The sequence below is a fragment of the Heterodontus francisci genome, chromosome 1, assembly GCF_036365525.1.
Source record: "Heterodontus francisci isolate sHetFra1 chromosome 1, sHetFra1.hap1, whole genome shotgun sequence".
Lineage (NCBI taxonomy): Eukaryota > Metazoa > Chordata > Chondrichthyes > Heterodontiformes > Heterodontidae > Heterodontus > Heterodontus francisci.
The window spans coordinates 260,540,986-260,560,436 of record NC_090371.1 but is presented as its reverse complement, the minus strand read 5'-3'; the positions used below and the strand labels follow the sequence as shown (position 1 = coordinate 260,560,436).

At 42.2% G+C, this 19,451-nt stretch overlaps 1 protein-coding gene across 5 annotated transcripts in view; it reads right to left on the bottom strand.

The window, feature by feature from the left end:
* The window catches only part of pcdh10a (protocadherin 10a), a 74,179-nt gene extending 57,393 nt beyond the window's left edge, over positions 1-16,786 (bottom strand). For 4 of the 5 annotated variants that reach the window (XM_068043857.1, XM_068043876.1, XM_068043867.1 and 1 more), the window contains exons 1-3: positions 13,878-16,786; positions 12,948-13,006; positions 12,741-12,847 (exon numbers count right to left, since the gene is read on the bottom strand). In XM_068043857.1, coding sequence (XP_067899958.1) covers positions 12,741-12,847; positions 12,948-13,006; positions 13,878-16,358 — 2,647 coding nt within the window. In that variant the 5' untranslated portion in view covers positions 16,359-16,786. Of the gene's footprint in view, positions 1-3,377; positions 3,503-12,740; positions 12,848-12,947; positions 13,007-13,877 lie in introns of all 5 variants that reach the window. The other variant, XM_068043897.1, reaches the window with a different exon arrangement.
* Positions 16,787-19,451: the final 2,665 nt, after the last annotated feature.

Here is a 19,451-nt window from a genome sequence, read left to right as displayed (position 1 = left end):
AATAAAAGAAAGCATTTCAAAAATAAATACATGGAATGCTTTAATGTCAGGCCATCAAGATCACATCTCAAGTTCTTTACATTAAAGTATGCAGACCTACAATTACATTTTTCCTTAATCCTCAGATATGTAATCCTACAGTTACTTCCTCCTTTGGGTACCTTGCATCTATATGGTATTTTGTACGAACATTATTTAACTCAACACTTACCATACCCTTTATGTACTTTACATTAAATACATTTAACCCTATTTATTATTCCCTTTAGGTACTTTAGAATGAAAATACCAGTTAACCTCCCATCAACTTGCACACGGAACAGGATCAAGTGTAGTTTCTCAGATAAAGCAGGATTAGAGGTGATAATTGGGCCAGCCATACAGGCATTATTTAGTCCCCATTTTCAAGTTATACATTCAGTACTTATTTTTTATTGTACATTCCTACATATATATTATTAATGAAAAGTGACTGTGAAAACTAGACACTCTTTAATCATACTCTCTCACTGTGCTGCAGTGCCTCCATAGGGTAAGGGGCATAACTACAAGAATAATTCCAGAACTGAGAGATTATACCTATCGAAACAGGCAGGCGATCTTTTCTCTAGAAAAGAGAAGATGGAGGAGTGACCTGATAGAGGTCTTTAAGATTATGAAGGGATTTGACCAGATATCCATACAGAGAACAGCAGGCGAGACCAGAACTACGGTCCATAAGTAGAAGAGTCACAAATAAATCCAATAAGGAATTCAGAAGAAACTTATTTTTCCAGAGGGTGGTTAGAATGTGATACTCACTACCACAAGGAGTAGTTCATATGAATAGCATAGATGCATTTAAGGGGAAACTAAATAAAAGCATGAGGGAGAATGGATAGTATGTGTCAATGGGATTAGATGAAGAAGGGTGGGAAGAGGCCCGTGTAGAGTTTAAGCACTGACATAGATCGGTCAGGCCGAATAGCCTGTCTCTGTGCTGTAAATACTTTGCAATGCTTTGTAATACATCATAAAAAGTTTACAGAGGCAGTTTCCATTATATATGTGAGCACAGAAATTTTAAAATTGAAAAAGGAATTGTGCACAGACATAGGATCTTTAATATGTTATAGATTCTTCACCATCACGTTCAAGTACTTTATATTGAAAGTCCTTAACCAAACAGATATTTTTCCTTTATCAAAAACTTAATCCAACAGAAGTGAAAAGGGGACAGAAAATTTCTCTTAAGTGGAATTGGCTCTCAAGTTACACTGCCTATATTCAAAAATATTTTGACTCAAAATTGACAATTTTCAGCATTTCGTACATCATTTCAGAAATTACATAAACCCACCATAAAAAAAGCAATTGACTATGAATGAGTAGAAAATCTGACACTTGCTTTTCATGAAACAGCAATAGAAGGATGTGACCTTTTCTCTTAGAGGATGATAATCTTATTATTTAAATATGTATGGCAATAAATGCATTGACTTTTGATTTCATTTTGCTTTAAATTTTGCAGATTCTAGATCATTAAAATGTTGCATTTCTCTAAAGTTCACACATACGAAGCAGTATAATCCTGAAAAAAACTGAAGATGGATTCGTACATTGAGCTTTCAGTACATTCATTCATTGATGATCACAGCTTTAACTGCTACTGGATGTCTGCAACACCCTTTGAAAACACTGTACAGTACTGTAATTCCTAAAGGAACTATCAGCATCTAGTTACAGAGCAGGTACTGCATCAAAAATTTTATTTTAATACTTCAAAGAAATTCTCCAGATATTTGAATTCTATTAAAATAGCAGTTAATTCATTTCTACATTGTTTCAAGTATATTTCAGCAATGAAATTAACACTGTCATTCTTTATACTTGTTTTGTTGCCATTGGGAATTTCAAGCTTAGGAGGTCTTGGAGCAACTTACTCAGAAACTTCTACTAAAATGGCACCTCTGACAAGATGGAATAATCTTTACATCATCAACATGACTATTTCTCTCAGTTTGTAGTTGAATTTAAAAAAAGGAACTGGGTGATGCAAAGTGTCAATCATCTCTGATACCTGGATTCAAATCCAGCTCAGACCAATAAAGTGAAAGTCTCTTTCATCTGCTGCTCTCTGTAAAATCATTTTTTTTAAGCAGTCTCAAAAAGTTCCTAGCAGACATGGAACCACAGATGAAATTTGCCCTAATTTGGCAATTTTACTCAGAGAAATGTGGAAAATGATAACATGTTGCCTTTTCAGAGTTGGAGCTAAAGCGTACTGTTGATGCAGAGTAGAGGGAGTTTTAGTTTGCATCTAACTATATCAAACTTGATTTGGGAATACCCGACAGATGCTAAAAATTGAAGTGTTCCATTCCCAAGTACAAACATTGCTTACTTTGATGAAGCCAAAACAGCACAAAAGAATAAAGCTGATACCCCAGTTGTGAAGTTGCTAAATTTACTGCTTGATGTGGAGCTGAACCGCACAGATTAGGCAGGTACCAGGCTTGATTCCCGGTCAATGCTGTATGAGATAATCTCAGCTAGAGTAACAAAGCAGGTGGCCCAATTGGCCGAAGCAAACCTGAGCTAAGAAGGTTAAAAAAAAAGCCAGGGTACCTGCATTTGATTGCTATCCCATGACTGTTGTCAGGTGTGTTTGTGCAAGCCTTGAATGAGGTTCTAATCAGGCTCAGCTGTGATGTTGCCCCATGCTTCAATAATTTCCTGGTAGTTACAATGGAGGCTCACACAAAGACTAGCCAGTGTGATGAGGTACCAGATGACACCACAGCATAGGTCAATCAATAGGCAGGGATGAGATTCAGAAGGGGGGCAACCAAAAAGATAAAAAGAGTGAAGAAAAATGCAACTGGTGGCAAATGATATCAAGACCTCACTGATCATATTGTTTAATATGCTTGTATTTACAAACCGAATTGTAAGGCAACAATGTTCCTTTAGAGTTTCATTTTATATGCTGGCAATAGGATTGCCATGTGAGAGCTTCTCCTGCAATCTTATACTTAAGTTAATGAGTCCTTTCCAGATTTTTTTTTCCTTTGGCATATAAAATTTGACCTTAAGAGGGCTCCACTGTAAAATGGTAAGCAACCTTTCATCTTAAGTAGGGTGATCGTCTCCTTTAAAGATACCAAGGACAATCGAGGCAGCTCAAGCAGTTTCATGCTTCACTTCCAACCAGAAATTCACATGTTCCGAGTCCCAGGGCTGCCTGTCACTCGAAATCAGTTGCCTCAGTTGGTTGAACTTCATCAGTTCTCGACCAAACCCCTAGAGGAAGTGCTATGTGGAAGTAAGGGCTTCCATTCTCGGGGAGGGAGTGTGGTGGGAGGAGAAAGAGAGAGAAGTGTCATTGTCCAACGCACCCTGCTCAAATCGCACCTCCTGCCAGCCGCTCACAGAGCTGCATTGACGGCAGTCGTGGAGAAGTCTGCATCCTGGACCGTCCTGCTCTCCCCCAGCTGGAGGAGGATGCACCTCGGTGAACGGCCTGCAAGGGGAGAAAGACAGGAAAAAATGGAAAGAGCGTTTTAAATAACTGGGGGCACCTTATTAGTGGGAGCACTTTACATGTTAAAATCACAGTGGAATTTACTAATCAATGTCCATTAAGGTCAAACCTTAATAACAATAGGACACTGACATACAAAGAAAATGTCAGTCTGAAGAATTAGTTCGCTGTCAAGGCACTTTAAAATATATATATTAAACAGTTGAAAAGGTTATAGACCAATTTAATTATTTTTCTGCTTAATTTTGTGCATTTCTAATGTATTTTTGTATATTTGGATTTAAAAGGACACTGCTGATGGCATCATTGATGGAACTTTGCAAGGGGAATTACCACATTTGATGGTGTAAGGACAAGCAGTTGTGATGACCAAACATACTAAAATGCTGATGTTATTCAGGCATTTGACACCATAGGAAAATAATTTTACTCTGAGACGTAAAGATTAAGTGACTCAATTAAGATACTTTTGTGCATTTTTGCGAATGGCAGAAACTTGCTCAGCTCAGGCCATTCAATGTTCAAAGTGAACTGTCCATCTACAAAATGACAGCAAACAAGTATAGAGGTATAAAACATCCACCTGCACATTTTCTGCCATTTTGAATATCCTATTGTACATTTTACATTAGTGGCAGTATTTCAGGATGAAGAAAAAGCAGCTTGCTAAGATTATAAACCACATCTGCTTAAGAACCAGTATGATACTCTGAAGCACTTCAACCACTATTGGAAAATGAATGACAAGTGCAAGCTATAACAAGAAAAGATATTTAAGTTTAATAATATGAAAGTCAGAATTCTCAAAAGCTGTACTCCCATTGCTTTCCATTCAGAGATAATCCAAAAAAAAGATTTGAAATTGAACAGGGAGTCTCCATTTTCAGAAATGCAATTTTCTAATAAGATTCAATTACCGACAAAAGGTTTGCTTAAAACAAAAGTGATCACATCACTGGAGTTCTTAAAATTGATCCATTTTGTCTATCAAATTGCGAGCTAGTACAAGCATAGGAAATGAACAGATGTATGTAATATAATGTCATACGAGCTAAAATGGCCCAGTCGCCAACCTACCAGTGTTCACGCTACTGAAGTGCCTAGAGCCATGTAATTAAACCTAGCTTTCTATTTACAACCTGCCTCTTCTCTCCTCTGGGACTTCTACTGAGGAGATTTATCAAGCACAATAAAAAATAAAGTCCGCACCTACAGAAACAGGTAAAACACTTACTCTTCTTACAAGCTTGTTTCAGATATCATGTCACCAAAGAAAAAAGTGCAAAGGCACTGAGAAAAGGCATTGACGCAGAAATTAAGCCGTGAAAACTGAGCCTCACCACCATATGGCTGATAAGCACAAAGCAAAAAAAAAGGATGACAGCAGGTAACTCTGCATAGATCTAAGAGTTTTTGTTAACAAACTGTGCCCTCTCAACGATAAATTTTACACTTTTCGTGTGACTTATAAGTTGTTTATCAAATGGACAGATAAGGGTCAAATATCTGTGACAGAAGGAAAATTGGCTGGGGAAATAGCTAGAGTATTTGCTTAAGGAAAGGGTTGAAAGCGATACTATGTAGCTTGGTGAGTACTGTATTTCATAAAATATAGGTTAAGTGTTTTACACACAATTCATCATCCATTTTATATTAAACAGATTTTTTTTATTGGATCTGTAAGAAACAAAGCCAAGTCCACAACAATCCAATTGGGAAGATTTGTCTAAGCTGTTATAATGGCGAAAGTCACTGATATATGAATAATTGTTTAGCTCCAGGAGACTGTAGGAAAATAATTGTCTTCTTGAAGAAATACTTACCGAAGACACAATTAGAAGCATTTTGAGAGTTATTTTGGAAATGTCATAATTTTGTCTAGCTTAGACCATTTTTCATTGAGGGTGGACTGTCCTGTTACAAAATAGCACTACACGTGTGCAGAGGAAATGCATTCCCTCTAATCCTGTATTCAGCCACTCGGCATATCCTGCTGTGCATTTTACTTCAATAGAAATGGATGGCAAGTCAATAATTGCTGTTTGTTTATGGCAAGACGTATGTAAAATACCTGTCAACTGGCAATTTAATAGTGTGTGTATGAATCCTAGTGAATTACACATCTGATGCCTAGTAATATAATGGGAGAGTAGCAGGATCCATCCTGACAGTAGTGCTTCAATTTGGTTTCTAGTAGTGTTTGGTAGAATCAAGGAATGTAGCTTAACATAACAATGTATAGTGGGTTCATATTCAGCTTCACAATAACATCTGAACACTGCACATACAAAATCCAAATAAACCCAAAGTTTGAAGAAAAATGTGTATTCTCACCACTGCTATTACAGTGGTCCTATGCATTGTATCATTCTTTATAAGACTGATAACTTATATTAACTCATATACCTGCATATAGTTTAGTCACCTGACTGATAGCACAATGTTAAGATTGCAGTTTGGCAAAATTCTATTTCAGAAACAGCCAAAATTTTGTTTCTTGTAAAAATACTTTTCTTTTTTATTGAGTATGGTACATTTATACCTTCATAAAAAAAAAAGCTTTTTTGCAATGCAATCAGATACCAATCAAAGCAAACTCAGAGAGATCCTGTATGGCATCATTAGCTCAACAAGATGGATTGGCCAATTAGAACATTTATTTAGCTACATGGAATGGACTGGTATGATATTATCAATTTAGCAATTATGAATGAGATTGTGGCACAATTTGTTTCAGCAAGCAGACAGGGCTCACTTACACTGCCACTGGAACAGCTTGCTTGTATTCAAAGCATACTTTTTCACTAACCCTACCATATGTAGCTAAGTGCCTCCACTGCAGAAGAAAAAAAAATGAAGCAGAAGAAAAAGGAAAACTATAATCAAAAAGAGTAAAGACAGAAACAAAGCAAAGAAGCCTTAAGGGATAAAAAGGCAATGGTAGCTTTGGTATTGAAATTATTATATGAAATCTGGTTTCATTGTTACTGAGCTCCCCCGGCTATTAAAACTATTGGAGGCCTGTTTTTATTTAAGGGATGTGTATTCAAGCAAAAAAAAAGTATAGTGCTTTAATGAGAAATAAATAGACATATAAATCTACACCCCAGCAACAAAACATGGATCTTTTAAAATCAATTGAAATTACAATGGCTTCATATGTTACATTTTTTTTTAACTTTTCAAATTATGAAATATCATGTTCTTAAGGGAGAAAATATAGCTAGCCAACTCTTAGAGATTATATAACTTTATATCACACATTTGTAATGACTATTGATAATTATTTGGAGAAATCTAATTCTGAAACCAGAAGTGTATGATATGTCAAATAATAGAGTAGGATTTTTTATACCAACCTCCTTGCACTGATTTATTATTGAATATTTTTCATAAGATCCATTTCTTGAATATTACTATTATGAAACACCTTGCCCACTGCTATTTGCTATTCTGTGCTATCAACACCTGCCAGCACATTAAAGTCAGTTCATTCTGCATGAATGTATTACAGTACAATTCTGTATCACAGGACAGGCAGCAGCTCTCTGTGACGGGTGATTCCCCATAGAATAAAGCCATTATGTCTCTAAGAAAAACTTAAATAAACTCATAAAATCAGTCAACATGCGGTGCATATGGGACACACAATGGGACTAGATGACTTATGGAAAAATAAATCATAAGTGATTAGGGTATACACGGTTCACTCGTCTTTTGGGTTCGTGAGGCAAATACCTGACATCACTGGATGTTTTACTTGTCACTTTAAGCGCTCGGTCCATTGTATGTCCTCTACAATAAGCCAACTTTTCAAAATATCAAATCTGGGCAATTATCCAACTTAACGTAAGAAGCTGATGATTATTTTTACCATGATTAGATTTACAATTAGTACCAGAAACACGATAATTTGAAGTATTTCTCATTCTGAAGAACGGTGTGGTTAATTGATTTAATTTGTATGGAGAAACACTCCTCAGTTCTGTTTGACACGGAGGCAGATGCCATTGACGTGTGCTTGTTACTGCATGTTCTATTGGCAGCGCTTGTCTATGTAAATACAAAAGTGTTTTCTTACATGCTGTTGGAGCCCAGTGGGTTTTCTACTGACAACGAACTTCTCGATTGATGTGGGCTACATTGATGGCAAACAATGAGACAAACGCTTGCCAATATCTCTGGAGCTATAAACCATTCGAAAATTAAACAGTAGCAAACGGTTGCTTCAGACATGTTTAAAGAGACAGCGCCCCTTTTCAGCTTTTACATGTCACACACACACATGTGCATGGACTAAACCCCCGTGTAGCATTCACTTTGGTCGTTTCAATTTGACGTGATTGTCCGCCATGCCCTTCAACAGTTTGGCAGGAAGGAACAATATGAGTGCTATCAGGAGAAAAGTAACAGATACCAAATATATATATCAGCATGCAAAACTTTCAAATCTAATTTACCCAAAAGTAAGCTAAAGTGTTAGGAAATAAATTTTGTCAACACGGCCTGGCACTATTGCAGTTTCTCAGTGAAGAAGGAACTAGATCAATGGCAATAAAAGCACTCAGAAGTTACTTCGTGAGAATCCTGGCATTTGCAAAGCAACCCTGGTCTTAAACCAGGCCACAACGTCACGATTCCTTTCATCTGATCGGCGTTGCGCCAGTTAACTAACTCAAGGAACTACAAGTGTGGGTGAACACAGTTTAATAACGAGGCGAGGGAGGCAGGCGCTGGTTGTTATCATGCATTCATCTCTCTTCAAAATTACTTTTTATATATGTTAAATTAAAAAAGCTCGTGCGATGCAAATGCAAGGCTTCGATCACAGCCCTACATCAGTAATTGCTATGCAGAAGTCTGAAAGCAAATTACTGATCAGTGAGCTGTTGCAGACTGCGGACGTGAACTGGAAGCGGGATCACCAGCAGCGCTTTTTTTTAACAAAAAAAGACTATCGACGTGTCGGGTCTTCGCGGCTACGATTGGGGAATTTCTTGCCGCTAGATTCTGATTTTATTTCAGAGTTATTCAAACAGTATAAAGCATTTAAACTTCGGGTTGATATTTAAAATGCAATCACACAAGCATGATGACATTTACTAAAACTGTTCCAAGTTGACTAGTGTTTACACTGCAAAAGCCCGACTGCTATTCGATTGCTGCGGCTCAGCCTTTACGCAATCCAGACCCTGTTCTCTGCCATTTGAAAGGCGGACAAATGCCCTCTGTTTGCTAAAATAAATAAACACATTTTTTGTTCTGAAACGCAATCGCGGAGGGGCGAAGGTCTTTGGGGGTTTGCCTGGTCTCCGGAGTCCTGAGCATTGAGTTGATACGACTTGTGAGAATGCCTCTGTATATATTTTTTTTGAATGAGGAGCACGTTCCGCTATCGGCTCATTTCCATAAATGTTTCACTGCTGCAAAGTAGGTTTTGTATATTTCAAGTTCCTTGTTTTCGAGAACTGCGAGAATCTAATAACCATCCTCTACTATCTCCCTAAATTATCAGCAAGTCTCATCTTGACACTTCCGGGTTTAATATTCATATCCCATGTTTCATCGCCAAACAGTTTTTGCTATTCATACCTAATGAATTTTGGAACTTTCACGCTGATGTTCCTTCATCTTTCTCCCTTTTTTCAGGTCAGAGTTGATTGATTCACTTTTTATTTATCCCTTGAGTCTCACATCCTGGTGTTTTGCAATATTTAAAGTTCACAATCGCTTCAAGTATTTGGCTTCAATTTAAAACTATATATAGGCTCTTATTGTTCGGATTGACTTTTCTCAATTCCAATGCTTTTGGAAGAAGGCAGCAATGCTTTTAATGATGAACTTTTGAAACCTGGTGGTATCTATATACATTAGTGAAAAAAGAGCAAAGTTGAGCTACGACTGGAGACGTGTCTTCTTCCAGGGATATAGAGCTTCCGAGGCTATCTGTTCCATTATACTTCATACTACACTTGATGCCCCACCTCCATGATTTTCCCTTATATTTCATGGAGGTAATGTCACATCTCAGACAGCACTGAGACACTGAGAGCATCATAAGTGCCATTCCAAAGCACATGTATCAATTTACCTTCCACTTAAAGTTAACATCTTTTAAGCTATCTAATGACTTGCCAACGTAAGAGATACACAGGAAACATAATTATGGGTCATTTGATGCCATCAATATTCCACTGGTACTATATTGAAACAATACTGTCTCTTCGTGAATTTCAACAAAGAATCTCAGTCTTGGGAAGTCCAACATCGGTATGTATATGTTCTTTATTGACAAGAATATGTGGCAAATGCTTTTTTTCCCAGTTGATTCTGATATATTTTTATCGTATTACTTTTGAGGGGTACGTGCCGATTTTTACCCCACCCCCTTTCTATCCCACAAGATCCAGCACATACTGGGTTCTTGAGAGTGGGTGGATAATCTCACTCGGGATTTCCCAAATGTAACTTTTCACTCAGCGGCAAACAGGTAAACACTTCCTCCAATTTCACTCCTCTCTCGTTGCACTGTGTTGAGGTCTGTGGATCATTGGTACAAAAAAATCAAACGTGCTGGAACATACTAAACCAGCTTGAACAATTCTAGTACCTCCTTTTCAAATAGGAGATGTTATCTCGACTACATGATACAAAGCCATATCAAAGAGTTGACTGGTTAAGGGCTTGTGTTGACTTATCAGGAAGCTTCTTGTTTTCCACAAGGTGAGGGGTATTATTGGTGCGAAATTGACATTTTCCATTTTGTCACATATTGTCAGTACGATGTCTTCACATGGCAAGTGTTCCAGGAGTGTATCCCACGCAATGTGAGACATCCCAGCATTGGACGTTATACGTGCATTTCCTTCCTTACCTGAACCATTCTTGAGGGCTTTCTAATGTGCGGGGGTCTAAGTAGCGAGGAATGAATTATTTTATACTGCAGACTCATGCCTTTTGGAAACTTGGGGACGTCCTCCCAAATTCTTACCTTCTAGTTAAATTTTAGTTTGGAGGTTAGATTGGTTCTGAATTTTCCCGCAAACTCGCATCTGGTATGCTGTATGATCTACCTGAATTGCAAGTAATGATACAACTAAGACCTACTTTGGCCTCTTGTCTCATGCACCTACTCCTCCCCTCCATTCTTTCGCCCACCATTGGTGCCGAAGCCTTCTGCTGGCTAGGTTCCACTCTCTGGAATTCTCTCTTTAAACGCCTCTGCCTTTCTAACTCCTATTCTTCCTCTGAGGCACCCCCTCCCCCCCTTAAAGCCCACTTCTCTGACAAAGCAATTAGTTCTCCCTCCTAATTTCTCCACCTTTGCTTGGGCGTTCCTTTCCGTAGGTCTCTTCCACGCTGCAATGCAAATGCTAACAATTGTTGCCCTTCGGTGAATGGTTTGGCACTAACACCAATTCAAACAGGCGCACCGAAAATAATTCAAGCGGTTGTCGTCATCTTCCGTGTTTCTGTAAGGCGATGCCAGATAACAGTAGGAGGAATCAATGTAATTGAGGGATAAGGGCCGTTAAAAATACTTTGGAGAACTATTTTTAATCCCATCAGACAAACGCACGGGAACTATTATTCCAAACACATTGCATTAAATTAGAGGGAGACGTTTGTGCCCAAGCCACAGATTATCTAAAGGTACATAATACTGTGCATTAGCTGACAGAACAGAATACTGCACTTTTGCAGACAAACTAGCTAAATAGTACCGGATATGCTGGTACAATAACACTCCCGGTGTCATTTATATCATTTCAAGCTAAAGGGGATGATGTTGTAAATCTACTGTAGTTGTTTAACATTGCATGGAACATAGTGCTTCTAAACATTTACACAGATAAGCCATTAAAACAAGCAGACTTGGAATTATTACGAGTTTATATGCACGATCCGAAACTGTCTCATGGTAAAATAAAACAATGCACTGGTCTCTTAATCTGGTTATAGAATGTTGATGTGATTTCCAGAATTACTTGTTAATCAAACGGGTTCACTGGCAGCATTTCAAAATGTTGCCATTCTCAGGACTACTCAATCAATGATAAACATAGGTGTGTGGTTCAGTGACCGAGTTCAGTGATATTGTACTTTTCCTTATTTGTTGCTGGTTTTACCGTTATTTCAAAACGACTGAAACATATTCTATATATTTGGGAGTTTTTGTTATCCTGACCAATGATTTCCACGTCTGAAATGTAATGCAAAGACCTTGCGGATCCTGATAAGTTTTGCATTACTGCCATCTTCTGTGATGTGGGTGTATTTAATAACCCTCCATTTTGAAAAAGAGGAGCAGGATGATGCAGGCACTTCTGTTAAAAACGACCCGTAATCCTTTAAAATTCAATCCGCAGAGTTTGAGAAATTTGCAAATCAGGGGTTTGAGAACTTTATGAAGCAGTAACACACAAGAGCAGTTAATCCCACCTCCACAACCCCCCCCCCCCCAGTCAGAGCGAGATCGGGACATCTGGCAAAGCTTTGTGTACTTTTGAATTCCCTGACCCTGCGACTATCCCTTCTTTCCAAATTCCATCACGTCCAACAACAAACAGGGAATGATGGAGACGAATGCCAGTCCTGGAGGACTCATTTAACATCGCGTATTCATTAACGGCGGAAAAATAAAGAGGCCATTGAGTGGCCGTTGGTACCAAACGTGTTTTCCATAATGAACAGTAGTGGTCGGGTTGGATAAAAGCAACCCAGGAAATCAAAAGGGAGAGGGGAAATTAGACTGAGAATAGTTTCTTCTAGGACAGCTTGTACTCAGTATATATGACAAAGAAACAGGATTCGGCGCGATGCGATGAGCAGTAAATAACAACACGACACTTCCTCCAGCTCGCTCAACAGCACATCACACAATTCTTTCAAAGTCCGTGAGTCAACAGTAATGTGCATGAAACACACACCATGGGTGAAATTCGAGCTGCTCAGCTAACTGCACGTTATTCTTAATTCAATACTCACACATCTGCACGCTGTGCTGACATGCCCACTCATTCATACATATGAGCAGTCTGGTAAATTACCGAGGCACCACAACACAGTCAAAGGAACGTGAATTACATACTGCAGCTCTCCATTTCAATAAAACAGGGAACTGTTATGTTTTCTGTCACGGTGTGCAAAATATATGTATCGCCTCCCCCACATAAAGGGTGGGGAACACATTGGAAAACCCACTAAGCACACTTACCAGAGTTGTGGGCTCGGTTGGTGGCATCGTGGTCACTGTCCCCTTGCTCGCTATCCCCGTGGCCACTGTCCTTCGAGCTCACTATATCCGCTTCCTGGAAAGCAGAACTGGAAGACAAAAAGCATCGCCAGTATTAGCGCCCGATATTAAACACAAATGGGGCAATAGTGAAATTTGGCGAGCGTTCCAGTTCAATGAGTTGTCTACCTGTTAACTCGACGGGGTCTGTCCACAAGAAAACTGAGTTCAGTCCGCTGGTGTTTGATCTGAAAAGGAGTAAATCATCAAGTTAATAAACGTTACTTAACTGGCAGATAGATAATGTGAACCGACTGCATCGTTAGTATCGCTAAAATAAGGAAAGAATCTGGCTAACATACGCAGTTTTAGTTGAAGGTATCACTCTGATGGGGAAACTTAATTACGGTTACTAATATGACATTGGACCCGGTAATGACTGTACAATTACAACGCTGAAGGATAGTTCAAAGCTCCAACTGGCAAAGGAAAGAGGCTGAATAACATTTTAAACCACAAGGTAGTTTTTGCAGGTCTAATAATGGGGCCTTTATTTAGATTTGTTGCTCCTAAGAATATTGTTAGTGAATTCTCATGGCGCCTTATCCTTTCATTTGACACAATTCATCTGATCGTTGGCGGTCTTAAGGACATTACTGTGCTGCAGAGTGTAAACTGCTGTCAGTACTCAAATGGTTAATGGGGAATAACTAAAGTACTACCTTTTTCTGGTCGATTTGATAAAAGTGTTAAACTTTTTTTCATGCAAAGACGGGAGTTCATTCTTTTACGCAATCTGTGCTGGAAATCATAGATTCATTAAAGCAGTCACTTGGTGCGATTTGGTTGCATTTACAACATTCTAGATTATGATAGCCGCCCTTGTTCTAAAGGCAACGCACGTAAATGCATCCGAAAACAAACGGCTTTCAATAGAGAAAGCAGAGAATCGCGAGTTAACAGACTTAAATAAGTAAGGTAGACAAAGTAAAGACAGTAAAGAATCATACGAAAAGTATAAGAGAATGTGTGAAGACAAACTGAGATGGGGAAATTGAGAGAAAACATGTGAGCAATGGAACAAAATAGATCCTTCTGAGCGCATTTATGGTATCTTACCTCGTTTGATAATATACTCCCATTGGAAATGATGTCGGGTTGCTGGTCCGTGTACCCAGTTATGATGGCCCCGCAGGGGTTGTGGTCAGCGTCCGTACTCCTGGCTGGGCTACATGGTTTCAAGAACATGAGATCGGTTTTGGCCGATTCCGGGGTCAGGCAAACCTGGTAACAATAATTTTGGCTGTGGTGGCCAAAGCCCCCGTCCTCAACCGAGACCTGAGCCGGGTTGGTGTTGGTGGTCTGTACCAGCATGATGTCCGATTTGCTGAGCTTCTTCTTCCTGTTCCTCGCCTGCCTGCAGCAGGAGCAACACTCACTGGCCAGGCAGCTGTAAATGGTCAGCTTCTTGTCCTTCTGGCAGCGAATAGCCAAAACGATCATGGCCAGGAGGAAAACGAAGGACACCGAGCCCAGGGCGATGATCAAGATGAGGGTCAAATCCAACGAGTTCTCCTTTGGGTTGCCGGCTCGGTTGCCCCTCTCCCCCTGGCGATCCACAGCACTGTCCACGACCATCACCAGGATGGTGGCGGTGGCGGACAGAGGTGGTTGCCCATGGTCCCTCACCTCGATCAGGAGCTGGTAAGGGGCGCTGGAGTCCTTCTTGCTGGTGGACAACCTCCTGGCCGTCTTGAGCTCCCCACTCCTCCAGTCCATCCTGAAGAGTCCCAGCTCGTTGCCCTTGGTGATGTAAAAGGTGAGGCGAGCGTTGTCCCCGTCATCCGCGTCCACCGCCACCAGCCTGGTCACCAGGTAGCCCGGCTCCGCCGAGCGGGGCGCCAGCTCTTTGGCACTGCCGTTCTTGGAGACGGGCGACACGATGGAGGGCGCGTTGTCGTTCTGGTCCACGATGATGATGTTGATGGTGGTGTTGCTGGCCAGGGGAGGGCTCCCTGCGTCCCTGGCCTGCACCGTGAAACGGAACTCTTTCAGCTGCTCGTAATCGAAGGAGCGCAAGGCGTACAGGTATCCATTCTCAGAGTTGATGGAGACATAGGTGAAGACCGACATGCCCTGAATATCGCACTCCAATATGGAGTAAGAGACGTAGGCGTTCTGCCCAACATCGGGGTCCACAGCTGTCACTGCGTAGATATAAGCCCCAGGAACGTTATTTTCGGTGACATACACGTCGTAGGATGGCTGCGAGAAGTGGGGCGCATTGTCGTTCTCATCAGCCACTTGCACCTTGATGGATTTACTGGAGGCCAGAGGGGGGGAGCCCCTGTCTTTGGCCATGATGGTGACGGTGTAGGAGTCGGTGAGCTCCCGGTCCAGGGGCCCGGCCGTCACGATGGTGTAGTAATTCTTGAAGGACGACTTGAGCTGGAAGGGGACCTGCCCCAGGATCTCACACTGGAGCTGCCCGTTCTCCCCGGAGTCACGGTCGGTGACACTGAGCAGAGCCACCACGGTGCCCGGGGCTGCGCTCTCGTTCACCGAGTCGGACACGGTGCTGAAGCTGATCTCCGGGGCGTTGTCGTTCACGTCGGTAACTTTGACCAGCACTTTGCAGTGAGCCGGCACCGCGTTGGGCCCCAGGTCTTTCGCCTGCACGTAGATCTGGTGCAGGCTGCTCTCCTCGTAATCGATGTCGCCGCTCACCTCGATCCAGCCGCTCCGGGGCTCGATGCTGAACAGCTCCTTGACCCGGGGCGACACGTGGTTGCTGAACGAGTAGACCACCTCGCCGTTCCTGCCCTCGTCCCGGTCGGTGGCGTTCAGCTGGGTGAGCAGGGTACCCACCGGCGAGTTCTCGGGCAGGCTCACCGTGTAGACGGGCTGCTCGAAGACGGGCACGTTGTCGTTCGAGTCCAGCACCCTGACGGTGAGCAGAGCGGTGCCGGTCCGCTGGGGCAACCCCCCGTCCACTGCCGTCAGCACGTACCGGTGCACCGCCTGCTGCTCCCGGTCCAGCGCCTTCTCCAGCACCAGCTCGGCGAACTTGTTGCCGTCTCCCTGGGTCTGCACGTCCAGCTCGAAGTAGCTATTGGGGGTGATCTCGTACGTGCGGAGCGAGTTGCTGCCCACGTCCGGGTCGAAGGCGCTCTCCAGCGGCAGGCGGGTGCCGGCTGAGGCGCTCTCCGAGATCTCCACCGTCAGGTCCGCCTCCGGGAAGCTCGGCGGGTTGTCGTTAATGTCCACGATCTCGATCTCGATGCGGAAAAGTTCCAGCGGGTTCTCCAGGAAAACCTCCAGGTGCAGCAGGCAGCTCGGGCTCTGCTTGCAGATCTGCTCCCGGTCGATCTTCTCGTTGACGAAGAGCACCCCGTTCTCCAGGTTCACCTCCAGGTGCGGGGACCTGGAGCTCGCCACCGTTTGGAAGCGGCGGGCCGCCAGCTTGGTAACGTCCAACCCCAAATCCTCGGCGATATTCCCCACGAACGTCCCATGTTCCTGCTCCTCGGGCACCGAATAGCGGATCTGGCAGGCAACCCGCTCGAGCAAGAAGCAAACCAAGAGCAGTAAGCAGATCATGTCCACAGTCCACAGCAACTCCCGTCCCTTCTCAACTTCACTGGCGTTTTATTTTCAAGCGAAACCTAATTATTATTGAGTTCGCCCTCTCTCCTGCTTGGATTTTTTCCATCACATTTGTCCGCCAGTTACGTGCCTCAGCGCATCCGAAACTGAACTTCTCTTTAATGAGTGAAATGGTCCTTTGATCTCACGCTATTCGGTAGTGGCCTGAGTAAAGAGATTCCCGGGGGTTTTGGCTTCACATCAAACCCTTTGACATAGCGGCCGCTCATATCCTCGGTGTAAACACGGCAATTGAGTCTCGAGTTTCTCATCAAACACTTTTCTGGAGTTCTCCTCCCTAATCTGGATCTCACTGGGTTCTTTCTTTTTTAACCTGTCTTTCTGTTCTTGACCCCCCCTGCTACTGTTTGCTTTCTCTTGCCTCCCCCCCCCTCCCCGTTGCAGTGCCCGGCTCCTGTACTCTTCCCTCTGCTGACAGATTGCAGCTCTCTGGGCTCAGTGCTCTGTTTTTGCGTTGCGCCCTCTTCGCGCCAACCAATGGGCACCCAGGGCACCCAGAGCCCTGCTCCAATTGGCTGGCGAGCTGCTGTGCGTCAGGCCTCTTCCCACCAATCGGCGGCAGAGCGGGCGGGTCGCTTTCATTCTCCTGGCTGTGCAAATAGCGTCCCAGTCTCTCCACTTGCCCAAAGAGTTAGTGAGCTGCACTCACACAGGTGCCCATACTAATCAGATCATATCACATATACACACAAAGGCACATTCTTGCTGCTGTGATTTTACCCTCATCTCTGCTCTAAATGCACTTCTTGGTATACTGACTGTGTGTGTCTGTTTCTTCCAAAGCAATCCTGCTTGTTTTCCCATTTTTTGATTTTAAAAAAAATCCTATACGCTTGCAGGCGAGTACTAAATATATGATCAAAACAAATTATTAACAGTTAGGACTTAGTATCCTAAACTTTATCAGGGAGGAGACGCCCGGATATTCTTGTCACATCTCCCGATAATAAACCCTCACCGCCAACCCACATCGCTATTTACTACCGATAATATCAAAGTCTCGGCATTGCCTACAATTAAAACGCGCTACATCACATTTCATTACAGCATTTTGCGTGATGCCAGTCATTTATCCGAAAGTATCCCCTTTTATAAATTTTGCTTGAATGCACGGTACACCCCAACCATTTTCAGGAATGCCTCCAGTTTGTTCGGGTCTCTGCTTCTGTGACACGTGCCACATGTTGTCGGGGCGTCACTAACGGACAGTCTCTGTTGCGCCAAGTGATTCTGTTGGTATTAGCAGCGAACTGTGCTAATACAGCAGAGATATTGTCAGCACTGGCAAAGGCTCTGGGTGCTGATCGCATTAATAAGCAGCTGATTTTTCTCATCTGGGGAGCTGATTTGTTCGGGATCATCTTCACAATCTTGCATCGCGCGTTGACTCTTTAATGAGTTGCGATGTAGGAGCGGGTTTAACATTGACACCGAAAACCTACAAAATAAAATGTTATTCTCCGAGAAACGAAGGTAGGATATTCCGAACATATTAGCCACCTTACAACTAGCACTCCACTTTGCACCAGATTTGTGCCCTTAAGCTTCTGATAGGATGAAGGTTTTTTTTTTAAATGTATAAACAAGTATCAATAAACAGCTATAACACCAAATGTAATGCGAATTAGAGTAAGCACCCGTAACTGTGCTGGGTGTTGGGACTTGCACTGTTGCAGTGTAAAATGCTTCACGCCTATTCGGATGTTAGCAGAGGAGACACTAGCGTGTCCAGAATATGATGGCTGTCTCCGGGAGTCAGATATCGTGAGGGTTAAATGTGAGCAAGGGGAGATATTGGGCTCCTTTCTGGGAGCTTTTAGAACCCAACAATTAATATAATAGAAGATGGAAATAAATAAATACAATTAAGTAGCATCGTTTTCTCCGAGATATACATTGGTTTTGCAGAAAGCATAAGCTCTTTCAGGGCAATTGTGTTATTTCTGCAACTGATAGAGAGGCCGATTTTCTGCGGATTTTTAATAGCACGGCCAGTGGCGGTTGGGAGGGGGGAGGAAAAGACTCCGTAGGCGCAAAAAGCTAATTTAATTTCTCATATATGAGATGCAGAGAGCTCGGACAGTTTATAAAAGAATGGTTTGATCAATAAAAAGTAGATTATGGTCTATCAGAATATTAATGCACCCGTCTAATCAATACGTGCTTCATGGTTCCTTTTACAGGCACAGTCGGAAATAGAGTCTGAACATGTTGATCCTAGAATTAATCTTCCTTGCTTGTGTGTGTATATACATAAAGGCAACTGCAATAGCTCTTTCGCTGGCATTCTTTTTGAATGAATATATACTAATTGACCTTTATTCCCCGACTACATCAAAACCCCTCCCATAATGAGTTCTTGTCAACTGTCTTTTATAGAATTAGCTGAAAATCGTTCACTGGAAAAGATAGTGCTGGAATCAGCATGTCCTCTCCGGGGTAGACACATGGCGAAATATCTGCATGTGGCGCGATCTGTTGGGTATTCATGCCTCCTATCTGCGACTTAAATTATAGCACATACTTCTCGTGTGCAGTGTACAGCTATGGAGAGACACGCAGACATATCCTGTGCCTAATTTGAATTGACTTTCATAATGATCCAAATAGTGGACATTCACACAGCACACTGCCAAAACTGAAATGTTAAACCCGACACTGATGCTATCAATTCAGATTTAGTTTGTGAGCGGATTCCATTAAGTTTGTTTCTGATTCCCAAGTACAGACCTGGGCCAAGCTCGGAGCTTCCCTCCTTTGTGCATGTTACAACTGGCGTGTTCAGGATCAAAATAATGCACAAGGGAAAGAGTGTCATCAGGACCAGTGTTCATATTCAGAAGGTTCTTTTCAGCATCTCCCAGCTGATGTGACAAGTCCAGTTATGAGAATTGCCACTGGAACATTGCAAAATAATTATGGCTAGAACTGTGAGGATTTCCCCTTATTACTTGAGGAACAATTGTGGCCTGCTGCTACTAAATCTGATCATCCATTGTTCGAAATGGCTCATTAATCCACCCTTAC